The sequence below is a fragment of the Ischnura elegans genome, chromosome 8 (genome assembly GCF_921293095.1).
Source record: "Ischnura elegans chromosome 8, ioIscEleg1.1, whole genome shotgun sequence".
Lineage (NCBI taxonomy): Eukaryota > Metazoa > Arthropoda > Insecta > Odonata > Coenagrionidae > Ischnura > Ischnura elegans.
The window spans coordinates 64,099,514-64,124,780 of record NC_060253.1 but is presented as its reverse complement, the minus strand read 5'-3'; the positions used below and the strand labels follow the sequence as shown (position 1 = coordinate 64,124,780).

The 25,267-nt window shown below is 38.0% G+C and overlaps 1 protein-coding gene across 1 annotated transcript in view; it reads left to right on the top strand.

The window, feature by feature from the left end:
- Positions 1-25,267, top strand: part of LOC124163676 (DNA mismatch repair protein Mlh1) — a 39,597-nt gene that overhangs the window by 4,817 nt on the left and 9,513 nt on the right. The window contains exons 4-9 of the mRNA XM_046540735.1: positions 7,882-8,015; positions 8,479-8,705; positions 10,025-10,245; positions 13,053-13,226; positions 19,477-19,540; positions 24,856-25,057. Of these exons, the coding sequence (XP_046396691.1) occupies positions 7,882-8,015; positions 8,479-8,705; positions 10,025-10,245; positions 13,053-13,226; positions 19,477-19,540; positions 24,856-25,057 (1,022 nt within the window). The remainder of the gene's footprint in view (positions 1-7,881; positions 8,016-8,478; positions 8,706-10,024; positions 10,246-13,052; positions 13,227-19,476; positions 19,541-24,855; positions 25,058-25,267) is intronic.

Genomic DNA, 25,267 nt, shown 5'->3' with positions numbered 1-25,267 from the left:
ATGACAATTGACAAGGGACCAGAATTTCTTTGGATTGGATGTAACGGATGAGGAGTGGGTTTGGGCTTATTCTTCATAATAATAATAATATTTATTTGCCTGGAGATCTTGGTACACGGCACGTCAATGTTTAGTTACAAAAAAGACATTTAAGGAAATAATAATAAACATTACCCATACAGAACATATTTACATAGTTAAATATTCGTCAATAGAATAAAATAAATGTATCAAAAAGAACTCCTTCACCTTAAATTTAAAACTAGACATTTTTTCCAAGCTCTTAATGTTTCTAGGAAGCTTGTTGTATAGTAGTAGTCCCATGTAAAGGGGGAAAGGCTGGTTTTACTGGTTCTGATGAACTTTACATGTAAATTGCTAGAGTTCCTGGTGTAGTGGTCGTGAATACTATCGTTGGTAGCATACAGACCAAGATTGCGTTTAGCACAGATGATTGCACTCAACATGTAAACACACGGAATTGGGAGAATGGAGAGTTTCTTGTAAAGAGGGCGACATATCTTGACGGATCAGGGTTTTAGAATAATGCATAGGTCAGAAAAGGAAAGGCGAGTGTGGGCTTTGGGAAAGGATTTAAAAAGATACCAGGCACAGTTCATGTTTTTTAAAATGTGGATTGTTTCAGTTTTAAACCGGAATGGGAATTTTTTCGTCTTGGGGTTGGAGATCAGGACTAAGTCTTTTGTGATGCTCTCAAGGGCAGCTTTGAGGAAGCCCACTGCTTCGTCAGGGTACTAAGAGGAAACTACACCCCAGGGTATTAAGTTGAGACATTGGTTAATGTCCTCCGAGCAAAACTTTGCCCAGACAGGGCGGGGACGAGGATCATGGGTTGAACTCTGCAGAGCTTCCTAGAACATTTAAAAAGGAAAGTCGCATCCACGGACTTATGGTCCGAGTCAAAAATATTTCACTCGGGGGTGATATCCTCAGGGGTAATGGTAGAAAGGAGTAGGTTCACGATTGCCATGTCACGGGTGTTGTGGAGGTTATGTTGCTTTAAGCGGAGAGCATGGATAAAATGTTCTAATAGGAAGTTATCGTATGCATTTAGAGGATGGCCGGACATTGAAGACTCCCAGCGAGTTGACAAATTAAAATCACCCACCAAGATAATTGGGCCAAGATCAGTAGCCCTTAATACAGAGTCAAGACAGTTATCAAGCACATTAATATCACTCACGGGGGTACGATAAAAACAACCGTCAAATACTTCCATTAATTTTGCACATTTGCTAGTGGGTAGATGGACTTAACACCACACTATTTGCACTCCGTCCTGAGGTCTGTGCGGTGTTTTGAGGGGAACTGTGAATTGATGGCAAGGAGCGCACCACCATCTCTGGATAGTTGATCCCAACGTAATACTGAATGGGAGGCAGAAGGATAACTCACTATTGCGACTATTAAGAAGATTGCTGTGACCAACGGATACAGTGCCGACATGATCAACTCTCTCCTCACCAAGAAACGGAAGAAGCACGCGATTGGCCTTAGTACTTCCCTCTTGCCAGCAGACATCAATAATGGAAGAAAGTGGTGTAAACTTCCGTTTTTTCAAAAGTTATCCTATAAAATAGGGAATCTCATTCCAAAGGACAAATATAAAGTCGCCTTCTACACACCTAACTCGCTCAAAAAATCACTATGTAAAAACAAGGACACTATTGAGAAAACTAATCTGAGCGGGGTATACGAGGTATGTTGTGATTGTGGTGCGAGCTATGTAGGGCAAACAGGACGTGATTTCACCACGAGAATGAAAGAACACAAGAAGTGCAAAGAAAACGGTGATGAGACATCCATGGTAGCAAAACACGTGTTAAATTCGGGCCATGATTGCGAATTTGATCCTGTGATTCTCCACGTAGCCGACAAAGGAAGGAAACTTGATGCCCTGGAACAAATAGAAATTAACATAAGGAAAAAGAGTAATAAGCCCCTCCTCAACGAACTTCTGTACTTCACCAGCTCACCCCTCCTATCCATTGACTTCCATTAGCCATTCGTCCTCCCCTCCCATCCCTCTTTCCCCCAGGACGCGGTTGCCCGCCCCCCCCCTCATCCTCCTCGACGGCCGACACCATGAGACATCCAGGGGTAGGTGACCGGACCGAGCGACTGGAGCGTTGGAACCCAGCGGAGAGGGTACCAGGGGCCTTCCCACCATCCCCTTGGAGGAAGACATTAACCTGTTAACCGAGCGGGACGTATATATACGTCCAACATAATCAATATCGGGTACGGGTGGGACATATGAATACGTCCTTGAAATATAAGTTGCGCCCTGGAATGGGCGGGACGAATATTTTCGAACGACAAAGGTATTAGTCATCCATACATATCTCGACTTGATTTTAAGACAGGGAGGGAATCAGTATCATTTCGCCATTGGGAGTGGTTGGACGCGTTCTGGGTGAGTGGCGACAGGTACTTACTTACACTTCCCTACCTATTTTCGTATTATATATCATTTACTATTATAATTCATTTTCGGGAATACGTCTGCGTGCTATTAATATTTAACTCAACGTTTCGTTCCACTAATTATGAAATGAATTATAATAGTGCATCTAATCGCTGCGAAAACCTTAAAACTAAAATATATATCATTTACTTATATTTTTTACATTTTTAACCTCTTTATTTTAGAATACATTTTTATCATCCATACATGTCTCGACTTGAACTTGAGATACGGAGGAAATCAGTATCATTTCGCTATTGGGAGTGGTTGGACGTGTTCTGGGTGAGCGGTGGCGGGTACGTACTTACACTTTCCTACCTATTTTCGTATTATATATCATTTACTTATATTTTTTACATTTCCAACATTTTTATTTTAGGATACATTTTTATAATTATCCATCAAAATGAATGAAAGTGATATCAGCGATGACGAAATCAAAGCACCGGCAGGTAGAAAAAGGAAACGTATTATGAGTTCGTCATCGGATTCATCTGACAGTAATTTTGACTATGATACGGAATTGAGTGTTACTGAGAATGAAGAGGGTGAAGAGGTTGATAAAGTTTGCCCTAGCAACAGCATTGCTTCTGAAGAATGGCTACCTCAAAATGCAGAAAGACCACCATTTCCCTTCACTGCACATCCTGGAAAAACTTTCGATACTCCTCCAAAAAAAGTTCCTTTGTTTTATCTTGAGAAGTTTTTAGATGAGAAACTTATAAAATTAATTACAGAGCAAACAAATTTGTACGCCGCTCAAGTTTTTGATAAAAATCCTGAGTTAAAACCACGTTCAAGAATTTGAAAATGGAAGGATACAAATGAAGCTGAAATGAAGATTTTTTTGGGGCTCCTAATTTTACAAGGAATAATTAGAAAACCGGCTTTGGAACTTTATTTTTCAAGGAGAAGAATAATTGAAACACCATTTTTTTATGAAACTATGAGCGAAAGCATTTTTGGTTTATTATGTAAATTTTTGCATTTTGCAGACAATCTAAGTTTTGATCCTAACACATGTAAAAGAAAAACATATAAAATTGATCCAATCATCAATAATTTGTCAGTAAAGTTTAAAAGTTTTTACGTATGTGAACGAGAAATATGCATAGATGAATCTCTTTTATTGTGGAAAGGGAATTTGTCTTGGAAACAATATATATGTACAAAAAGAGCTAGATTTGGAATGAAGTTGTTTATTTTGAGTGAAAGCTAAACTGGATACATCCAAAATATAATTTTGTACACAGGGAAGGACACAAATTATGGTTCGAACTACCCACAAGAAAAACAATCATCAAGAATTGTTTTGGAGTTAACACATGACTTACTGAATAAAGGATATAGGATTTACTTAGATAATTCCTATACCTCAATTCAATTGGCTGAACTCTTGTGTAAAAAAAATACAGATATTGTTGGAACAATGAGGATAAACAGAGTCGGAATCCCCAAGGAAATAAAAACAAAAAAATTACAGAAAAATGAACATATAGTAAGATTCAAGGACAAACTTATGGTTTTAAAATGGAAGGACAAAAAAGATGTGTTGATGCTCAGTTCTATTCATAATGACGAAAAGACAATGATTGAAAAGAGAGGAAGAAGGCAAGAAAAACCGAATGTTGTCCTGGATTACAACAAGAATATGGGCGGCGTAGATTTGGGAGATGGAGTTATGGTGGCCTACACGGCTACCCGTAATAGGCTAAAAAAATTTTATAAGAAAAATTTTCTACGATTAATTGATATGTGCTGCTTCAATGCATATGTTATATACAAAAAAGATAAAGGTAATTTGGATCGATTACACTTTTTGATAGAGTGTGTAGAGAAATTGGTAGATAACAACATAATGAAAACCCACCCAAAGATATCAACAAGTAGCTCTACACCTAAACCATCACGCTTAGTTGAAAGGCATTTTCCAGAACAAATGAAAAGCGATGTAGGAAAAACTAAATCCAGAAAATGCCGAGTTTGCTACAAAAAGGGTCTTAGGAAAGAATCTACATACTGGTGTCCAGATTGTAAGGTAGCACTATGTATCAACAATTGTTTTAAAATATATCACACGGAAATTGAGTTTTTACGTATATATGTATATTTAATTTAATGTTTTAAACAACATTTCTATTTTATTTGTTTGGTTTTTTATTGTTCTGTAATTCATAACTTTTTAAAATTTTTTATTTGTTATCTAAATAAAAAAATACATATTGTAATCTTTATCATTACTTCTGAAAGTTATAATTCTTTAATTCGATGTTTCAATTTTATGGTTGGTATTCTTTTTTATTTGCTTGTAATTTTGTACATTCCTTTGTGCCATATGTATAAATTAAGGAAAAAATATATATTTCATAGTCTTTTCATTTATTTTAAGCATAAATAAAAAAATAATAATATGAAATTACGTCCTCCGGGCGTGACGTACCGATACGTCCTAGCGAAAGTGTGCGCGCCCGTTGTATGCTGCGTAATTAAAAAGGGGATTCCCCGGTTAACAGGTTAAGGACAATTAGTGTATTTGTCATACTCCTCTCTAACCCCACCCTCAGTTTTCCCAAGCCCCGTGACTGTACACCCTCCCTCCATCCCCTTCCTCCGCCTTACCGCCCACCACCCCCTCCTACCTTTCCTATTTAAGCGTAACGTACTTGATATTTTTGTACCTGATGATGCTGAAAAGCGAAACCGGTAGTATTAATAAATGTAAAATTGTGGAAATTGCTCCTGCTTTTTCATTTTCATTATGTCACGTTTCCACTCCATCTCGCCTGAAACTTCAGACTATATCTCTCCATACCTTACTTGTGGACGCTAAGTCCTCACACTCACAGCGAACTATAATTACTCAGTGTCATCGCAAATTGCGGGATAGGAACACCACAAAGAAAATTCTTTTACCATTGGCCACTTCACTGCACTGAATATGAGATTATTGATTGTTGAAACACACAAATTCGTAAGCAAAATTAAGATCACCATACAAGCATTGATGAGCTGAATATACGTGACTACTTTAGATGATCACTATTTTGAAAATATAACGTTGTTAACCACTTCACACACCATACGCAGGCTTAAAAACTTGATGTAGAGAGAATTAAACTAAAATAGAATCAACAACTATGTACAAACAATGCCTAAAAACGTACACTGCGAGAGCACAAGATCTAACCAGCCCACAGTTAGTAAATGTTTTCATAAAGATCAAAACTTTTGAAATGAGGAGACGAAATTTCATTCGGCGATGGCAAAAATCCATGATTGGTCAATGGGTGAGACAGAGGAAGCACACATATTTCATATTTCCTATTTATTATTAAAGATACCAACTGAGTGACATTATAAAACTTATGAAATAATTTTTAACGTAATAACTTTTATTAATCAAAACTATCTTACAAAACCATAGTGTTAGTTCAGGCACACACTCGCCAAGCCCATGGTGGTGCATGCTGTAGGTAGTTCGCATGGCCAGTGCCTCCATTGTGGGTCACAGGGAGAAAGCACTCACGGCAAAAGTTGAAAAGGAAAAGCTTCTGTAGCCAAACATCTCTATTGGTAATGAATCTGAGAAAGGCTGTGATCGGTTAACACATACAACTGTAGGTACACGCACCGCAATATTTACGGATAGTGCAAAAGTCAAGGTACAAATAAAAAAAACACAGGAGCTGGAGCATATTGTGCTCTCTTACTGGCCATCTTTGCATCCCTTTCATCTCACTGAACATTTCGGAGATGTTTCACTGGGGCATTCATACATTCATTCTGCACAATTTTTCATGTTTTATCATTTGTGATGGTTGTGTATTCTTCACACAACGAAATAGTATAAAATTCACTTGTTACAATGGTTGATCTAGTTGGGATAACATGATGTCCATTTTTTGTTGAATGGCTGACCTCCTGTGATGTGGACAGAAATTCAACACTGTCTAAAATCCTCCTTGGACAAACTTATTTTCAGCATCTTTGTCATCGGAAGGTCCATCAAATACTGTTACCGCAAACTTTTAACTATGAAATAACTTTTCATGGGAAGCTTCTGGAACACAGTCTTCCCTTGAGGCCTCATTGTTCGACAAGTCACCCTGCATAGCATCATTACGATTCTCATGCTTTAATGGTGAATCAGCAGATGGTTTTGCAGGGGTACTGACACCACCTCCCAAATATTTCTGCACCAGCTCTCTTACATCTGCAGCACTCCCCTTCATCCACCTCTCCTCCTTTCACCTCTAATCTGGCTGCATTCCCTAGGATTTTTGGACTTACAGCCAAGGCGAACGTTGAACTGTGAGATATGTATCAACGTCAATTGTTCCAAAGGTTTTGAGATCAAAGCAAAGAAACTTATCCTTATACATATCACCCACTCTGCCGTGCCGCATACTCTCCAGAAGCCAATAAACTCGCACTACATGAGGACTGAGTTTTCTGTACTTCAAAGATTTTATTCGTTTAAAATAACTCTCCAGCAATAGCGTGGGAAGAAGACTCAGTAATTTGATGAAAATAGTTGCTCCACCTCCATTAATAATTTTTAACACCAAGAATGAAATTTGCCAAAAAAGTCATTTGGTTTAGCCGGAATTTGAAGCCTGATCTTCGAATTGCCAGTCAGGTATGTTACCAGTTATGCTGTTTTAAGTATACCTGGTGGCGTACCTGACTGGCAATCTGAAGATTTGGGTTTGAATCCCAACCAAGACAAATGATTTTTTAATGGCAAATTTCATCCTTGGTATATACATCTTTGAACAGTACACAAGACTGCATACAAAGTTACTTGTATCATGCAGTACTCCACTATTAATCTTCCTCAACTTTTACCCTGGACTAGGATTGATGCTATGTATTCCAATAAAGTTCACTGGCATTCAAGGATGTCCTTCCTTTTATTGCTTAAGACACATTTAGCTTTTTAAATAAGTCAATGTATTTCTTGCTGCCTCCTTTCTTTTTCTGGGAGTATGTGGCTCCGGGACAGTTGAAAAATCTGTATTCAGTCTTATAACGTTGAACTGTGAGATATGTATCACCATCAATTGTGCTACACATAGAGAGGTTTGAAAGAACATCTTGGTTATTTTCAGCTTCAGAAGTTGAACATAAGGAGATGTAAAATGGCAAACAGAATCATTTGGCTGAGTAGTCAAATATTCACTGAGGAGTGAATCTTGGAAATCACTTTGTTTTTTGGCATAGGAATTACCTGATGACTACACTTATTGAAAACTATGATACATTTTTAGTATTTTATATCCACATTATTAAACAACCACAATTTATTTTTTGTGCTAAGAATTTTCTTGTTAGCCTCTATTAAGGGTTTTTGAGGCATCGAATTTCATATATTCTTTCTTTCTTTATATTAGAGAGTTGCTGGATGTGGAGCTACAAAGTGACTCTTTGGGCTTCAAGATGCATGGTCATATCACAAATGCAAATTATTCTACGAGGAAACTCCTTTTTTTACTTTTCATCAACAATCGGCTAGTTGATTCAGTTGGTGAGTCCCTCACAATGATCATTTAGTAAGTAGATGTGTTTGTAAGAATAAATTCAATTGATATATAAATTAAATGAATGACAGTAACGAAAATTGTCCAATTCTCGTTGCTGTCATTCAGAAAAATAATTGAATGGAAAAAGACCAATTGTTTTGGAGGCATGCAAAATACTACCTGCTCTTACTCGGGATTGTCAATGTAGGTGTATCGATTTGAAGTTTTGTAAAAATATATAGATATGATGTTTTTTGTGATTGAATTATGGGGTGGCATGAAAATTTGTGCACTTTCATTTTTTGGGACCACTAGTGTATCAAATTTTTGGGAAAGTATGAAATTGTAATTAATAAAATAATAAATTTAAGTTCATAGCATTTGATGAGAGGGAGCATGCTGTTTAGGTTCATGTAGATATGTATTTAAAGTAGGCACATAAGGAATTCAACGCTCTCTGATTCACAGGCATCCGTAAGGTGGTGGATCAGGTGTACAGCAGTTATTTGCCTAAAGGTGGCCACCCTTTCATCTACCTGAGTCTGGAGATCAACCCAAACAATGTTGACGTGAATGTCCACCCTACAAAGCACCAGGTGCACTTCTTACATGAAGAGGAGATCACGGAAAAGATCCGTGAGGCCATAGAAATGCGTCTCGTGAACTGCAACACATCCAGGGTCTTTTACACCCAGGTGAATTGTAGCTAATTAACTCCTAATCTGTAAATCATCATGAGGATATTTGGTTGGGGTTTTGAGATGAGGCAGGATAGTTTGCTGTTTAAGTGGTCATCCCTTTCTCTTGATGACAGAAAGTCAGATCCTGAGCCCCCACAAAGTCGTAACTCTTGGCTACAGTGTTTGAATCACGTCATTATTGATTTCAGCATACTTGGAGACAGGTTTCCCATCAAATGACCATTTTCCTGCATCTCAGATGCTCTCTGTTTATTCTCCTTTCCTCCAATGCATCCAATTCTCCCTTCAATAAATCATGTACAGTTGCAATATTAATTCGTTCCAGTGGACAGATCGTTAAGCAAATTCCATTGCATCTTCAATTGCCTTATTTCTGATGAGGAATCAGGTTAGAGACGGTCAGGTCATGCAAACAATACTACATTAAAAAATGTGTTTTGCTAACAAATAAGGATTTCCCCTCAATTTGTTCTTCATGGAGAGACACATTTTCCAAGTGTTGCTGGCTTTTCCTCCCTCTTCTCTTCTTCGAGAGAATTTTCTACATGGTGTCCATTCTTAAAGTTCTTCACCATCTCCTCGCATCCCCTATGCCTGTTTGCCTCTCCCCCAACCTCCCCTCTCCCTCTGCTTTGGTGGTATATGCTCTCACTCTGTGTATTACCAAGTTACCAGAATATTACATGAATTTAGAATGTATACATGTATGTAGTGTATACTCTGGTTGACATTGCAGAGTCTGAAGTGCTGTGGTTCTCATTATAATTTGCTTATTAAAAGGACTTACTTTTAATAAAACTTCATATTCCATTTTTTTATTTCTCTGCATATTTCTTTTTAAGTTTCTCATATAATAACATAATTGCTTTATTAATGTAATTTTAAGGGTTTCTCTTATAGGGAAGACCATCTACAACAACGAAAAAACTAGAAAAAATATCACTGTTGCATTTAAAAACTTATATAGTATGCCTGGAAATTTTAAAACCAGTGAAAAGTGTTGAGCTTAGTGTTTTTATATGGGTGTAAATGAATCTTGCATAGTTTTAACTGGTTTGTAGAAGTTGCTGAGAAGTACTTAGTTTAGCACCTTGAATTTCTGTATCTAGCAATGCTATCACAAAAATGGTGCTATGTTGCATACATTTTTAGGACAGGAGTCACCAACCACATGAACATCCTCATGTTTCATTTTTGCAAACAAGGCCATAAGTCTCACATTCTATAGCTTTTTTAATTCCTTAATCTTTGATAAAATACTCTTTCAAACATAACAGTCATTTCTCTCGGTTTTCTCTTGGTTTTCCCCTTAGGCACACTTGCCAGGCAGTGCACTGCCAGAGCGGCGACCCGAGACAAGCACTGCGTCCCCCTCACAGGTTGTGCGCACAGATGCAGCTCAGCAGAAGATGGAGCGCTTCCTCTCACCACACGCCCCACCTGCTGCTTCAAACAGCCTTGAGTCCTCGAAGCGTACATCGGAGGGCAGTTCTTCCACTGACATTGATGAGGAGAGAACGAGGAAAAGTGGCTGGCAAGTTGTTTGAGATGTGTGATGGGAGTGTGGGAATCATTGTTGAGGGTGATATTGTTGTTTTTTCTTTGTGGAATGTATATTAGCAGAAGGAAATCTCATTGGGTTTATGTGTTGGCCTTTATGGTTGTAACAGTTTAGTTCCCTCACTCTGACCCGAAGTCACTACATATTCATTAAGAAAAATTGATAGATTGGTAAAGATGCGCTACAGAGATAAAAAATCTTTCCCATTCATCCACTCTCTTGTAAGTTTGAAATAAAAAATAGCAAAGTTGCTGCAGGGCTGTTCATGATTTGAGTATATGTATTTTGATTTGTTTACTCATTGGGGGAAAGAATCGCTCTCAAGTGTGTAAGCAGCAATGAGCCACTTGAGGCCTGTGCATAAGGCTGTGGAGTAGCTGAGAAGTGGTTACATACATGCTTGGCAAGGGTTTGTGGCATCATCAACATATCAGCAAATGTAAAAAGGCCATTGACTTTTCACTATCAATAGCTCAAGAAGTAGGCAATGGATCAAAAAACAGGAAAGTACTGGTCTCTTTATTTTTCAAACACTACCAAATTGTACGAACAAGTACACCTGAGGCCTACCAAACTGTACGAACAATTTACACATTGACACGGACAGGTAGTTAGAGTGGTTTGCTGCTAACGCTGCTTCGTTTGCTGCCTCTGTGGCACCGGGGTAATGTCCCCGACTGTTAATTTAGAGGTTGTGGGTTCGAATCCCACCTGGTTGGATTTATCACCATCCAGGGCATGGATGCATGTGATTGTTAAACAATGGAATTGTAAGAAAGGACCAAATGGTCCTAAATTCGCTTGAAATAGAGACGACATAATAATAATTATTATTTCCTGCATACTTCAGTGTCAAATTTCAAATAATTAGTGTAGTACACGACTCAAATACGAGGAAATTTAGGAAATGAATCACTCGTACTACCTCACCACTGGACAGTTAATTTCAATAAATCTTTCATTGTCGCCACATGATAAGAGTGAAACATCCTTGACATATTGCTACATAAATCACCATCACTCGCTTCCTTCAAAAGGACATAGCTCTTCAAGAGACAGGAAACTTCACCAAGCTCAGTGACGAGACATGTCACATCCTAGGTACACTAGGCAAGATTCAATTTTTATCTCCAGCTGCTTCTTTTTATTATTCTCTTTCTGGGTGCTGGGTGAAATTTTCTTGTATCTTTGTGTATCCATGCTTTTGCTGGTTTTTCAAGCCCCCTTCTTGTGGGGGGTTGAGCAAATGATGGTTAGAGAACGAATTTTATGGATTATGTGAGAGACAATAAATTTTATGCTGTTATGTATAAATATATAATTCAATTTCCTGAAAGGGGACAGACTAGAGTCATGGTTTATGGAAATCTATCTGAACCAATGCCATCCAAAATATTGATTGGTGTTTTCATTGCATTTTTTATAGAGAGAACAACATCTTCGCATTACATACAGTTTTTCAAAATTAAATTTTCCCCATTCCTTGATTTTTTAAAAGGTTGAAAGGTAGATTTCAATTTCCAAGATGTAGAAAGGAAAATTAATATTGCAGTATCATATACTATGTGTAAATAATATTTCTAAAATTTTCATGTAAGAAAATGTTTAAAATGTTCCTCTTACATAAAATAAAACAAAAAGACGAAAATCGTCGTTTTAGTGGAGTGCATTGGTGCGGTGCGTTTGTCATCTTTTCAATTCATGATTTATTTTAAGTAAGAGGAACAATATAAACATTTCCTTGAATGAAAATTTTAGAAATATTTTTTTAAATTTAGCCTCCGTAACTTCATTATTCATTTACTCTTCTCAACCTCGGAAATTGAAATATACCTTTCGGCCCTTAAAAAATCAAGGAAATGGTAAAATTTAATTTTAAAAACCTTTTTGTAATGTAAAAAGTTTTGTAATGCAAAAAATACAATGAAATGCACCAATCAAATATTTTGGATGGCATTGAGAGGCCTTGTACTGGTCCAGATAGATTTCCATAAACCATGACCATAGTCTGTTCCCTTTCAGGAAATTGAATTACAGTGGTTCCTCGTTAAAGCAAGTACAGGCTATTGCGAGACACCCACCATTACGAGAGATAGCCGAGGCACCGTCAATTGACCCTATAATTAGCATGTAAAAAAAATTCATTTTTACGAGGCCCTTTTGGTGTTGGCAATCAAATATTTTGCTCGTATCGAGATGAAGAAGATGACTGTTTCACAGTTTTATGCATGCTCTTCTTAACTCTTTTGACCGTAGAAGCTAAACTTTTACGTTAAAAAAATATTTAATGATTCATTGTTGTAATCGAATAAAAAATGAGTAATACGATATGAGACCCTATGGAGCTTCGGCAGGATTTTATACAAATACTTAAAGTTCAGCTTTCTACCTTTTTGGCGCTAATAGTAAGCCGCAAATGTCTGTGAATGAGGTATCCTTGGAGTTTCGAGTCAAAAGGGATTGAAATGTGGAAAATAGTGACATGTAAGGGCAGATCCAGGGTTTTTGATTTTTTCATATTTGAGATTAAAAACTACATACAAGAGTTAATGTATGAAATATCTCCTTTATTTTATTTTGAAAGTTATTAATATGAAATCAGATGATTGAGGCTCTGTAATTCATAAAACAAAACAAACGTAATGATAACCGTTTTAAAAATCTTGTCTATTTTTTAAGCTTATTGGGGGGACACGTGCCCCCATGGCTCCCGTCCTACATCTGCCTGTGGTGACATGTGTGTGCTGCTATTAAACATTCCTCTGTTGCCTCTCTTACAGGAAAGAGACAAACCTTCACAGTGTGTTGAGTCTTCGAGCAGCCATTGAGAAGGAATGCCATGCAGGACTGAGGTTGTTGTTCAAGGAGCATTCCTTTGTTGGTTGCGTGTCACGCAGCAGAGCTCTGGTGCAGCACAGCACCAGTCTTTACCTCTGCAACACGAGGCAGTTGTGGTGAGATAGGGCATATCTGCATATTATCGAGCCACCTTACATATTTATTGCAATAGTATTCCCATGACCGTCTGACCTTTGCTGTAGCATACCAGGGGAAACCTTCCATGTTGAATTTCCCTCCTTAATTCTTCATAATGCCTACTCCCTTTAAGTCTATCCTTAAACCCTATTCTCTTCCTTCCCTTACTCACCCAACACCCTGTTGTCAATTGTGGCTTACAGCATCCTTTCTTAAAATTACAATTTATTGGCCTTGTTTGCTCTGATCTTTAATCGTAATTAAAGCCAAGTACCGTATAAGCGCGTGTAAGAGGCACACCTTTTTTTCCCAGAAATTGCAGCCGAAAATGAGGGTGCGCCTCTTATACAAACTTCTTATCTTTCCCCCTCCCCTTCACCGGTCGCAAGTCCAAGGGGAACTGAGTGGCCTTGGTTTTCAGCGTGAGTCAGTCATATGAAACCCTGTGGCAGGCTGGGGAGTTTCTCCCTTAGTTACGTATTTTTAAAATGCTCCTGTTTGCTTTTCTTTTAAGCATTGCGCCGTCACGTCGGTACCCCAGAGGTGAACATGGAAAAGATCGCGAGGGACTTTTTTGCTCCGGAGGGTGCGCTAAATTTACTGCCACGAGTGGGCATCCCGTGGCATTTATACTGCATATAGTAATCGCTTATCAAACGTAGAGAAATGCATAGTTTTGAAGGACATACCTGGTTAATAGTCAACTTCTGTCTTGCCGATCACTTTCCATTACGCTGAGGACCTGATTTTTCAAAAATCATCTTTAGACGCTAATATGAGGATTTTTGTAACTGAAAATTATATTGGTGTATATATGTATGTATATACCTGCGGTTTAAAAAAATCAAATGAGTGTGTTCATTGTTGGACTAAATGGTGGATAGAAGAAATCGGAAATGCTTATAAGTGAAGAGCGCTGAAGGAGCATAGATCTTTTATACAGTAGATGGCGCTTTCCCCTAACCCCTTACGGCCGGAGCGCGTAGCCAACATACCGCCCCCCCTTTCGCTCTCGGAGTCACGTGGTTCGGGTCAAAATTAATGGCGGCGTTTGAATTCTCTGCTGTGAATATCGTTCCCGCTCCGGTAAAAGACATGTTACTTTTACTTACAGCGCTAGAGAAGAACGTGTCTATTTTGCTATTTATTTTTATTTACGTTTTGCTGTATTATATGTGAACCTGATAGCAAAATAGAGTTCATTTCAATTCAGTTTTAGGAAGAACTATAGTAAAACTGAATTAGTTTCCCCAATTATGCGCAACTGAAGCATCCTTCAGGAATACATGTTTGGTTTCGTTTGTGTCCTTTACAGAGGAACACCTGCGTCCAAAGGCTACGTTTTTATACGTAAATAAAGTTAGCAATAACACAAAGGTAGATTACATGGTTTGAGAAATATGTATACACAACCATAGACTATGAATTTCAACCACCAATCCAGTACATTAATAAGTAATCTTTCAAAAATGATAGGTACTATCTTTTTTTCAATAATACGCCATTAATAGAATGTCATCGTTAAAGGAAAGACACTTCCAATGTTGCATGACTTTCAAAGCCAGAGAAGAACATTAGGAGCTGTAACCAACTGATTATTCCTCCTATCTGGTAATTATCTTTCGTTCCTCGGGGAAAATTGATGAAAATATAATTTAAGATTCCTCAGAATGTTAATTAACAAAAGTACCCACAATAGTCACAGTGTTGCAGCCAGCATTGATTTTATGAAATTTTATACGTGAACATCTCTCGTACGTAATTCAGTTCGCATAAAATGATTAAATATCCTTCAACATGCACTAGTAATAAATCCTTGTTTATTAAAGAAACCTTTAACAATATACGTCCACTGGAGGTGTGATGAAAACATCGCAGATAATAAAGATGTTTTGCCGACAATGGAAAACAAGGTTTGAATACAAAAGTGAAGCTCAATTTTCACTCCATCAAAGAAGACTATAAATTTTACATTCTAAATGACTACAGTGTGTATGTCCATATATTTGGTAGAACATAGGGGAACCCGGTGCGCAACAGGGTGGCGGGGCGGAACGGGGTAAGCGATTTTTAAATGCGAAATAAAGCAGGAGTAAATATAACTAGTCAAAATTGTTGTTTTTAACATATAAGCAACACCAATCTGGGCTAGATATAGTTATTCCCGCTTGCGCAGAACCTTTTTTCGCGTTAAAAAAAACCGCTTACCTCGTTCCGCCCCGTGTTCCCCCATATATCAATTTCATAGAATTCCAAAATGAGGATAGAGAGCATCCATCAAACAGAATCTACAAGAAAAAAAGGGTTAAGAAATAACATAATAGTAATTAGAAACCATACAGTCTAAACGAGATTCAGTTGGCATAAGGCAATAGAAAAAAAGAGAAACCTGAAGAACTGATTAAGGGCTCAGCCTCAGCTCACACTCAAATAGACATAATGTAGCCTAAAAATAGTCTTTACAGTTACATGCATGGAATTGGATGCCATACAGATTCCGTAAAATACATTTTGTTCAGGTAGCCGAGTGAGTTGAAAATAGATTGAAAATAAATCTTACTTGATCTCAAATTTTGATTGATTAATTAGGTGTTCGAATATTATTTCACGAACTAAGTTATTTGTCTGATTTTCTTCAAAATCTTGCTCCAGAATATGGTCCCTTAAATGTAGAAATAGGGAAGTAATAGCTGTGAATACTTCCATCGTCAATACAAGGAAAATATCCTTGTTCCGTAACTTGCCGGATGCCTGAGCTACCCTTTTGATTTGAAAATGCTTTTATTTTCTTATTAAATAGCGCATGCATTGCATTACACGTATCGTTACTCAGTAATAAATACATCCATGGCTAACACGGCTTTAATTTTAACAGGGAAAAACTTAGCAGCAGACAAATTCCTTTCAGTAATCTCTCATCGCAACCGAAGGCACTACGCGTATTCACCATAACGCTGACCCGAGTCACGTGATACACGACCACGCTTGCGTGACGTCATGCGCCATCTACCTATATGAAAGATCTATGTGAAGGAGTGGTCGAGGGGAAGGAGCGCGCTCCCTCCCCTCCGTATTTCAAGCTACGAGGCTATGAGCAAAGGAGCAAGGGAAGAACACGTGCGATCTTGCATGTGACGTCGTTGCCTTCAAAGCGAAGGGGCGAAGACGCAGCAATGTGATATACGCAGTTTGCGTTGCCTGAAGTTACCAGTCCGTCTCGTCATGTTTGAATGCGCTTATGCTGTGCTTGTTTCTTCCGAAATTGTGCTTTTTGGACTGTGTTGAATATTAGTAGCCTTGTTTTAACTAAAAATCTTTCTGTTAATCAATTACAGCTTAAAAAACTTAAATTCTGTCAGATATACGTCGCGTTAGGTCCCATTCTTTTTAGAACCTCGTGCATGTCATACAATTGCTTAAAGATATCGAGATATCTTCGAGCTCAGTAGGTGACTCACCTAGCATTTGGCCTCCAGAAACTAGGAGAATTGAAACAGACCGAAAAAGGTCAGTTGGTGAGATGGGGTAGGGATGAAACACGTTTCCATTGTTCCCCTGTAACTTGATATTTTCCTATTTTCCTGTGGGGTCTCGGAAAGGGAAAAAAACGGCAGAGGCATTGGCTGATGGAGGGCCGAGTGTGGTTCCGTTAAATCTACGACGTGGCTATTATCCTACGGCGCTGAGATTGCCCCGATTGTTGTCCAATCTCTTGGGAAGGTTCATGCTATGTGCCTGTCGAGTTTCGTCTTAAAATTTTCCACGGCTGCAATTCTATTGCAATACTCCTGCGAGAGCTTTTAAACAAAATTGTTCGTGAGTAGGACTAGCATCGTAGAGCAACGGCGTGTGAGAAGAGAGGATCGGAACTCTTTCTACTCCCTCTTGTGCCACTATTACCGCTGCAGTTATCAAAAATTCCTCTTTCAATTAGCATTGAAAGAGGAAATTTCGATAACCGTCAAAATTCCAGGCATATGTATGCAAAACCGCACGATAAGATAAAAAATTCTGCAAAATATTTTAAAATCTCTATTGTAACAGGCTCAACTTTCTGGAGGTTCATTCTAATAAATAAAAGCGAACAAACTATGTATAAATCCACCAATTTATTTATTTGGTATCACTAGTTTTGAGGCAGTGGCGTCATCATCAGGTACCCGACGCCGCTGCATCGAAACTAGTAGTACCACATAAATAAATTGGTGGATTTATACATAGTTTGTTGGCTTTTATTTATTAAAATTTTTTTTCTTTATAGCTTTGATGCTCAAAATAGGGGTGCGCCTTTTACACACGCTTATACGGTATTTGGTGGATGGATGGGAAAAATTAGTTCTGAAGGAAAATATCTTCCTCTTTCACAAATTATGACATTGCATTCTGGTTATCAGGGCAATTGAATGATAGGGGCAGCTGATATTTGAATCTAATGTCCAGGAACAGAACCCCACTGAAGAATTACCCTGATTTTATCTTTGGTTAATTAGGACAGAAAGCTGTTTAAATGGGCCATGGATCAGAGGTATTTGCCCACAACTCAAATGAAGTTATGCAACCTTTTTTGACTCTGGAAACCAATTTTGCTCCGTCACCCTCACCATTGAACGAATCCTGGGCTCCTGTCCTTCTCTTTTGTTCATCTTACCGCAACTTCAGTTATAAGCGTATATTCAACGAATGCCTAATTGTCCAAAACTTACCTTCAATGCTAGTACCATACTCTTCAATTATTATTACCGTTGCTGGTTATGGGTTAAACATTTTTTCCCCTGGAATGTCTCAGATCACAATTTCAGGTTGGGAACTTAAGACACTGGCTGAAGTATTGAGCATGGAGTGATTGAGGTGATGGAAAACAAGAACACCACCAAGTTTTCCAACTGTATCATGTCCAAGTAGGTTAAAATCTAGCATGAGGGAAATGAATACAACTTGCAAATTTTAATCATAACAAGACTTCAGGTTTCAGTACTTTGTTCATCTTTGAGTGAAATTACATCGTTTTAATCTAATGTACAGTGAGTCCTTTACCTACAAACATTCAACTTACGAACTTTCAGAGATACAAGCATTCAAAAAATTGAAGTGTGCCAGAAATATCAAATTTGGCACCTTTGAGGTGGGAGGATGCCAACACAGTCTTAATGAAGTGTCAATTAAACCATTGTGAAGTCTGGAACTGTTCAGCATTTCATTTTTCCTTCCTGCTGGCAGCTAAATTTTATTGGCTCCAGCCATGATGCACATGCAACAAGATCAGTTCTTCACCATTGTGAGTCAATGGAAAATTGTATTGCATTGTTGCATTCTGCAGGATAACAATGCTTTTCGTTGCTTTGCTTGAGTTTTTCAACTTACTAACAAGGTCCTGGAATGCATCTTGTTCATATGTCTTGGACTTACTGTATACTAATTGAGGGCAGAAAAAAGGAGGCTTAAGGGGAAGGGGGTAGGGAAGGTTTTGATTGGTTTATTGGTGGACGGAGGGTGCGTTTCTGTTACAGGAATTCCACAGTGTCCACATGCAACATCTACTGACGGCTAGCTCCAGGGTGTCGTCACTGCCTCTGACATTCTGAGGGCCTCTGCTAATCTTTCTCATATGGAGAAGCCCAGTGCTGCTGGATGGAAGGGTTGGGGGAGGGTTTTGCCTTTGTTCAGTAATGTCTGCCTGGTCACGAGCATGTTATGTGAGGGGTTCAAAAGAAAGGGAGAGGGAGGGGAGCATTTGCTTATTTACTGCTAGGGGATTTTTTTGGGGTATGCTGAATACTCCTCAGCGCATCAATGTGTTTTATCTTAGTTCCTTATTGTCAAAATGAAAGATGTCTGGAGAAAATCAACTTGAATGACCACTTTTAAGGAGGTGCCTGGCAAATGCATATCAGGATAAATCAGAAATCAAATCTGTGCTTGCTGACATAATCCATATGCTGATTGAGCTACGTGCCTTAATAAAAATTATTTCATTTGTAATGTTGATTGTCCTTTTCTCTTCTATCTGAGATATCTATGGTTAACCTTGAGGAAAAATTATTCTGTTTATGCAATAAGCTCTTGGGTAATATTTTTAGTCAGACCTGCAATACATATTTCTTTTTATGGTTTAAAATTTTCATGATGAAGTTTTGACCATTACGAATTATTCATTATGATATTGTTATAAGTGAATAAGCTTCATATAAAGAAAATCATTTTTAATTGTCTTTTCTTGTATATTTTCAGTGAAGAACTCTTTTACCAGATAATGATGTACCAGTTTGGGAACTTTGGCATGATAAAATTTTCCGTGAGTATATGTTTAAATCCTGATGTATGCCATTGAAATTGTAATGAAATTAGTAGATGAAGTGATTTTTGCCTAATATGTACTTGATTGATTGTGGTTGATGGATTTTTTTAAGAGGGCAAATCCTTAGTAGCTGGTATGAAATTAAAATGCATTCCTGAACTAATTTATCTCATTGTGCTCTTTTGAAAAGGAGCTGTGGTCACAAAAATACATAGTTAATGTACAGTAAACTCTTGATTTTACGAAGTCAGTGGGACCGGAAAATTGGCACTTCGTAAAATCGAGTTTCGTAATTTCAAACCTTTTTCATAAGTCACGAAAAAATGTTCGCTTTTGTTTCTTCTGCCCTTTTTTGTCTATAGTGGTCTTATTTAAATGTTTTTGGTGGTTATTCTCGGTATTATTCATAGAAAAGGCTTTTTGTTATTGATTTATGCTGTGAAAGATCGTTAAATAATTATACCACCATAAAATTCCCATTTCTCGTTCATACTTCAACATCAACGATCGCCTAAGAAATTCCCGACCAGTTTAGAAAACGTAATCAAATAATGAATTGCAAAGTTTATTATAAGAATTTAATGTTATAAATTTGTGGTTAGGAGCGAATAACAACTATTAAGTACGCGTAAGATAGATACAGTAGAATCCTGATTTAAGGTTTTTCAGGGGGGACAAAATTTAAAACACTAAATGCGAAAAAACACTAAATGAGGACCAGCCATTTTTTTCAGGTTTTTAGGGTCTGTAATGATTGGAATGGCTTTATATTAATAAAAAATATATTTTTAAGTCACTAATAGGTGCCACACAGTGGAGTAGCCAGGAATGTCATTTGGAGGGTCCAAAACTAGGGTGTGGGGGAAAGTTTTAAAAAAAGTTAGAAAATAGAGGGTTTTAATTAATTGATTAAACTAATTTTAACCTTTTTTATAATGAAAGCAACTTCATTTTCCAAAAAAAATCTTTTGCAAATATATGAACTTTCAACGTTTTGTTTTATTTAATGAAGAAGCAAAGTAATTGAGTTTTCATATTTGGGTGTGAGGGAATTCCAGACCCCACCCCCTCATCACTATAGTGCCATATGCGGCAAAAAAATTCATAGATTAAATGTTCTTATCCCAATAAGATGGTTTCGTGACAATTTTTAGGAGTGAGCTAAAAAATTGGGAAGTAAAAGTGTTTGGATAAGAAGGAGAGTGAAACATCACGCGAAGACAAATAACCCGGCTTGCAAGTTGAACGTCCCAATACTACATTTGTGAGAGAATGCTGATGAAAAAGTATTGCAGGGTAGATTCAATCGACTCTTGCTAAAATTTCACGAGAAATTTCTTGTTGTTGAGCAGAAATTTAAAGATTTTGATAATCATTTGAATAAACCATAATGAAAAACATTAAATCGGGCAAAAATATCTTTAGCTGAACAATTTTTTACGACCTTAAATGCGGAAAAATGCATAATGCGGAAACACTAAATAAGGATAATTTTTACATTGCTCGCATAGGGAATGAATCGGGACTCCAAAAAAGGAACACTAAATGCGGAAAAACACTAAATGTGAAAACCTTAAATCCGGATCTGACTGTATTTGTTTCCAGCACCCACGGAATTTTAGCGGCAGCCGGCCTAACCGCCATTTATGTCGCCCTCTATCGCTCAGTGACGAGAAAAAAAAAATAAAAACGAGGGCCTTAACCCATTTCCAAAATAACCTTCGTAAGTTAATATTTCGAGTTACTCCGTATTTTCAGCTGAATGTGCTATCTTTTCAATTAATTGTTTTCATTGAGATTCAGTCACGATCATAAATTACGTAGGAGATCTTCTGGCGAATATTTGAAGTAAATTCTGTTTGAGTTCTCTGTCCGGATACTGTGCTCCATCATCTTTGCAGACGTTGCTACGTAAGACTTTATTCTTCATCAGGACCATATTCTTCATACCGGGTGTGAAGTGCTATGTTCATATAGTATTTCTCTCTTCTTTTATGCCGACAGGAGCAAGGTTCCAACCGGAAAATGACAGGAGAAACATCCTCCATTATCGGAGAAATAAAGAGAGAATCGTTATTATCCGCATTGATTGTTTTCCTACAAGAGATGTTTCGTCATTTCTCAACGTGTGTGAAGTATTGGTTCACTTGCGTGAATTCCCAAAAATGACACGCAAAAACCTGTACCTTCACCTCATTTAGTTTTCGTGTTCCTTTCTCTGCCGTATTGAAAGTTATGCAAAGGATCATTGACATAGAGAAAAGATTTTCTTAGCTTTAGCACTAAAAAATAGTCGCGCCATAATCGTAAATAAATATAGTGTGGAAAGAGCAAAGAAAATAATTTCAATAGAAACGTCAGCAGAGAAGAAGAGAGACAATTATAAGCGCGGCACCATTTCCCCGATAGTGGAAGATACTTCTTCAGCCTCTCTCCGGTTAAAAACTTACCCCCGTTGCAGGTAAAGATGAACCATGCCCTTCTCCACAATCGGGGAACGTTCCCAGTGGGTGGGGTGAATAAGAGTGGAATGGGGATTGCCTGAGGAAAGAAGTGGTCAGCATATGGTGGGGTGAAGGGGGCAGGAGAAAGAAGGGTGGGGAAATTGTCTGAGGAATAAAAATTTTAAGAATCTTTACAAAACAAGGGAATAAAGTAGTTTTATTTAGTAATAACTAGAGATGTGCGAATAGTATCCGCGAATACTCGAATACCTCGAATACTAGAAAGTATTCGATATTCGAGATCTCGAATATTTATGCCAAAGGTGCCGTCTCGAATACCTCGAATACTTTTAATTTCGCGTCATACACTGTCGCTCGCACGTCGTTGGTAGTTGACTCGAAAAAATGAGGAGAACTCTAGTCGTTTAGTGCATGCAGCGCCGTTTTAGGCAAGCTGACGAACTACATCAAATTCGCGGGTTAGAGCGGTGAATAGAGTTCAACGTGGGGAACCGAAATTGATCGGGTGAAAAAAATCCGAAAATCCCAGGTGTCCCCCATCAGGAGAAGCTCAGTGCCGTGGGATAGTGACATTGGCGCATTTCCCACGATCCGCTATCCACCTCAATTCAGCTTTCGCCCCACCCCCTCCGACGATTTCCTCTTCTCCGAAATCAAACAAAAGGTCCCGGCTTGCCCAGGGATCGTATTACGAAGACCTCAGCTTCGAAAAAAATATAAAGTTACCGGAAAAAAATAGAATCGCGTTTCACCCTTCTTCCCTCGGAGATGAAACTACCATAGGGAGGAACTCATCAGTGCCGTGGGATAGCGACATTGGCGCATTTCCCACGATCTGCTATCCCCTTCCATTCAGCGTTCGCCCCACCCCTTCCGACGATTTCCTCTTCTCCGAAATCAAACAAAAGGTCCCAGCTCACGCAGGGATCCTATTACGAAGACCTTAGCTTCGAAAAAAATATCAAGTTACACGAGAACAATAAAAACGTGTCTCACCCCCCCCCCCCCTCTACTCACCCACTGGCCTTTTTCTGCTTACCTGCTTCGAAGTTCCCCATTTCTGGAGGTCAACTGCTGCATGAGTTATCTACTAGCCCAAAAGTTGTCTAACAATGACTTTCGGCTATTGATATTACGCTTTTAACGGATTGAAATATTAGTAATAAGCGCGTAATTTAAAAAAGAATAAGACCAAACACGACATATTTCTGACTTTATTTAAGCATTTTACGCAGGAAAATAAATGCCGGAAAGACGAAGAAATACGACGGAGGCTTAGCATTTTGGCGTAATGCTCAAATACGGTGCTCTCCTATTATTTTTTATAGCCTCAATCGAAATATTAATACTCCTGGAGTACGTATTTAACGATTCTAGATTTTTATAAGACGATATCTATTTTTCGCGATTAAATTAAAAGTGAAAATTTTCAAGCGCGCGAAAACGCGACGGGTAAGTATGAATGCCGGGAAAAACTCCGCGTGACGTCGTTCTGCTTCCCGCTGCCGCGAGTGAGGTGACCTTGGGGCGAGGCTCTGAGCGCTAACACGACGCAGGATGCTAGCAGGTAGCCGAGTACCATGCTAGCTGGTAGCGCTTGGCTAAAATAAGGATTATTAATACCTTATCAAGCGAAGAAAACTTTCCGACCACAGCCAGTTTTAATAAGTGATTATTAAGACATGTTTCCCTGATCTTTGTGCCTCATGCATGCATTGGTAACCTTAGACGATGTAAACTCCTATCCTCTCGTGTAGAAAATAGGTCCCTGTGATGTCAACTGGAGTGGCATTACATGGGTGCCAATCTGGCCTTTTTCAAATGAGGATAAAATTGGCCATTGCCATTGGTCTAAACCGGTATTTCTAGAACCAAATAATTTGTATATTATGAATACACCAATGGTGGGTAACAAATCACAATCAATGCCTTTCATTTTCTTTAATGAAGGAAACTACCCTATTGTTTATATAAAATTAAAATATTCCATTAATCAGCTAAATTCCTGTTTGAATCCTTTAAAGGCAGTCACAATTACTCGCCAAAATCTTGGGTTTCCTGCTGCATAAGCGACCTAGTCAAACATTTTCACATTCATCGTTTAGTATTCGAGGTATTCGAAATTCGAGGTATTCGAATATTCGAGCAATGATTTGATATTCGAATTCGATATTCGAATTCGAGAAATCTACTATTCGACCCATCCCTAGTAATAACGTGTAATTATTAGTGATGGTTGAATTGGGTACATCAGATCAAAAAGTCCATGGGTATCAGGTTTCACTGGATCACTAATCCAGATTCACTGAAAAAACTCAGATGATTTTTGCATCTCAAATTAATGATTTAGTGGGAAAACTCTAATGGAGGAAGTAAAAAGATCAGTGTTCCAATTCTATATTTGTTGTGAAAATGAACTATGTTGCTTGTTCTACGTGCATGACAATTTCTTTCTATTGTGATGACTTATGCAATTAAAAAATTGTGATGACTTAATGCAATAATAGGTACAAAATAACATTGCTCTCACATTTTTTACATCCGTTCTCAAGTTTAAAATTTACATTATTTTCTGATTTTAACTTAACTTTAATCCTCATTTGAATGTCTTAAATTGCACATGCCTGTAATTTAAGTTTATCAATGATTCCCCATTAAGCTTTAATCATGATTAAGTTTTCTGTCAGTTTAGCTTTGCCAAGTGTAACTTTATAGATGGCAGAATATTACTAAGAAATTGTCAGCTGTGGTAGACATAACAGTTAAGACAACATATGTTAATTTTTATAGCTGGGCATTTCTTTACACTTCATGAAGGCTTTGATGTTTGTTTTTGGTTCATGACAGGAGGCACTGCCACTGCAAGACCTTGGCCTGCTGGCACTGAAGAGCAGGTGGTCAGGGTGGACTGAGGCAGATGGTTCACAGGATTCCCTCTCAAAATTCATTGCCTCATTCCTAGCCTCCAAGTCGGCCATGCTGCTTGATTACTTCTCCATTGGCATTGAGCCTGACGGTGCCCTCCTCACTGGGATTCCCATTCTCATTGGTGTGTATGTCGTGGTGATCAGAATGATGAATTTCATACTATGATGTCGAGGGTTTAAAAAATAATATTCATCATTATGTACTTACAAGAAGCTCATAAGTGAAATTAACATTTAAAAAATCTTTGATGGTAAAATATTTTACCAGAAATATCTTACCATCTCCAAACATCATATTTCAAAATTTATGTGATCCATTGGTTTTATCAATC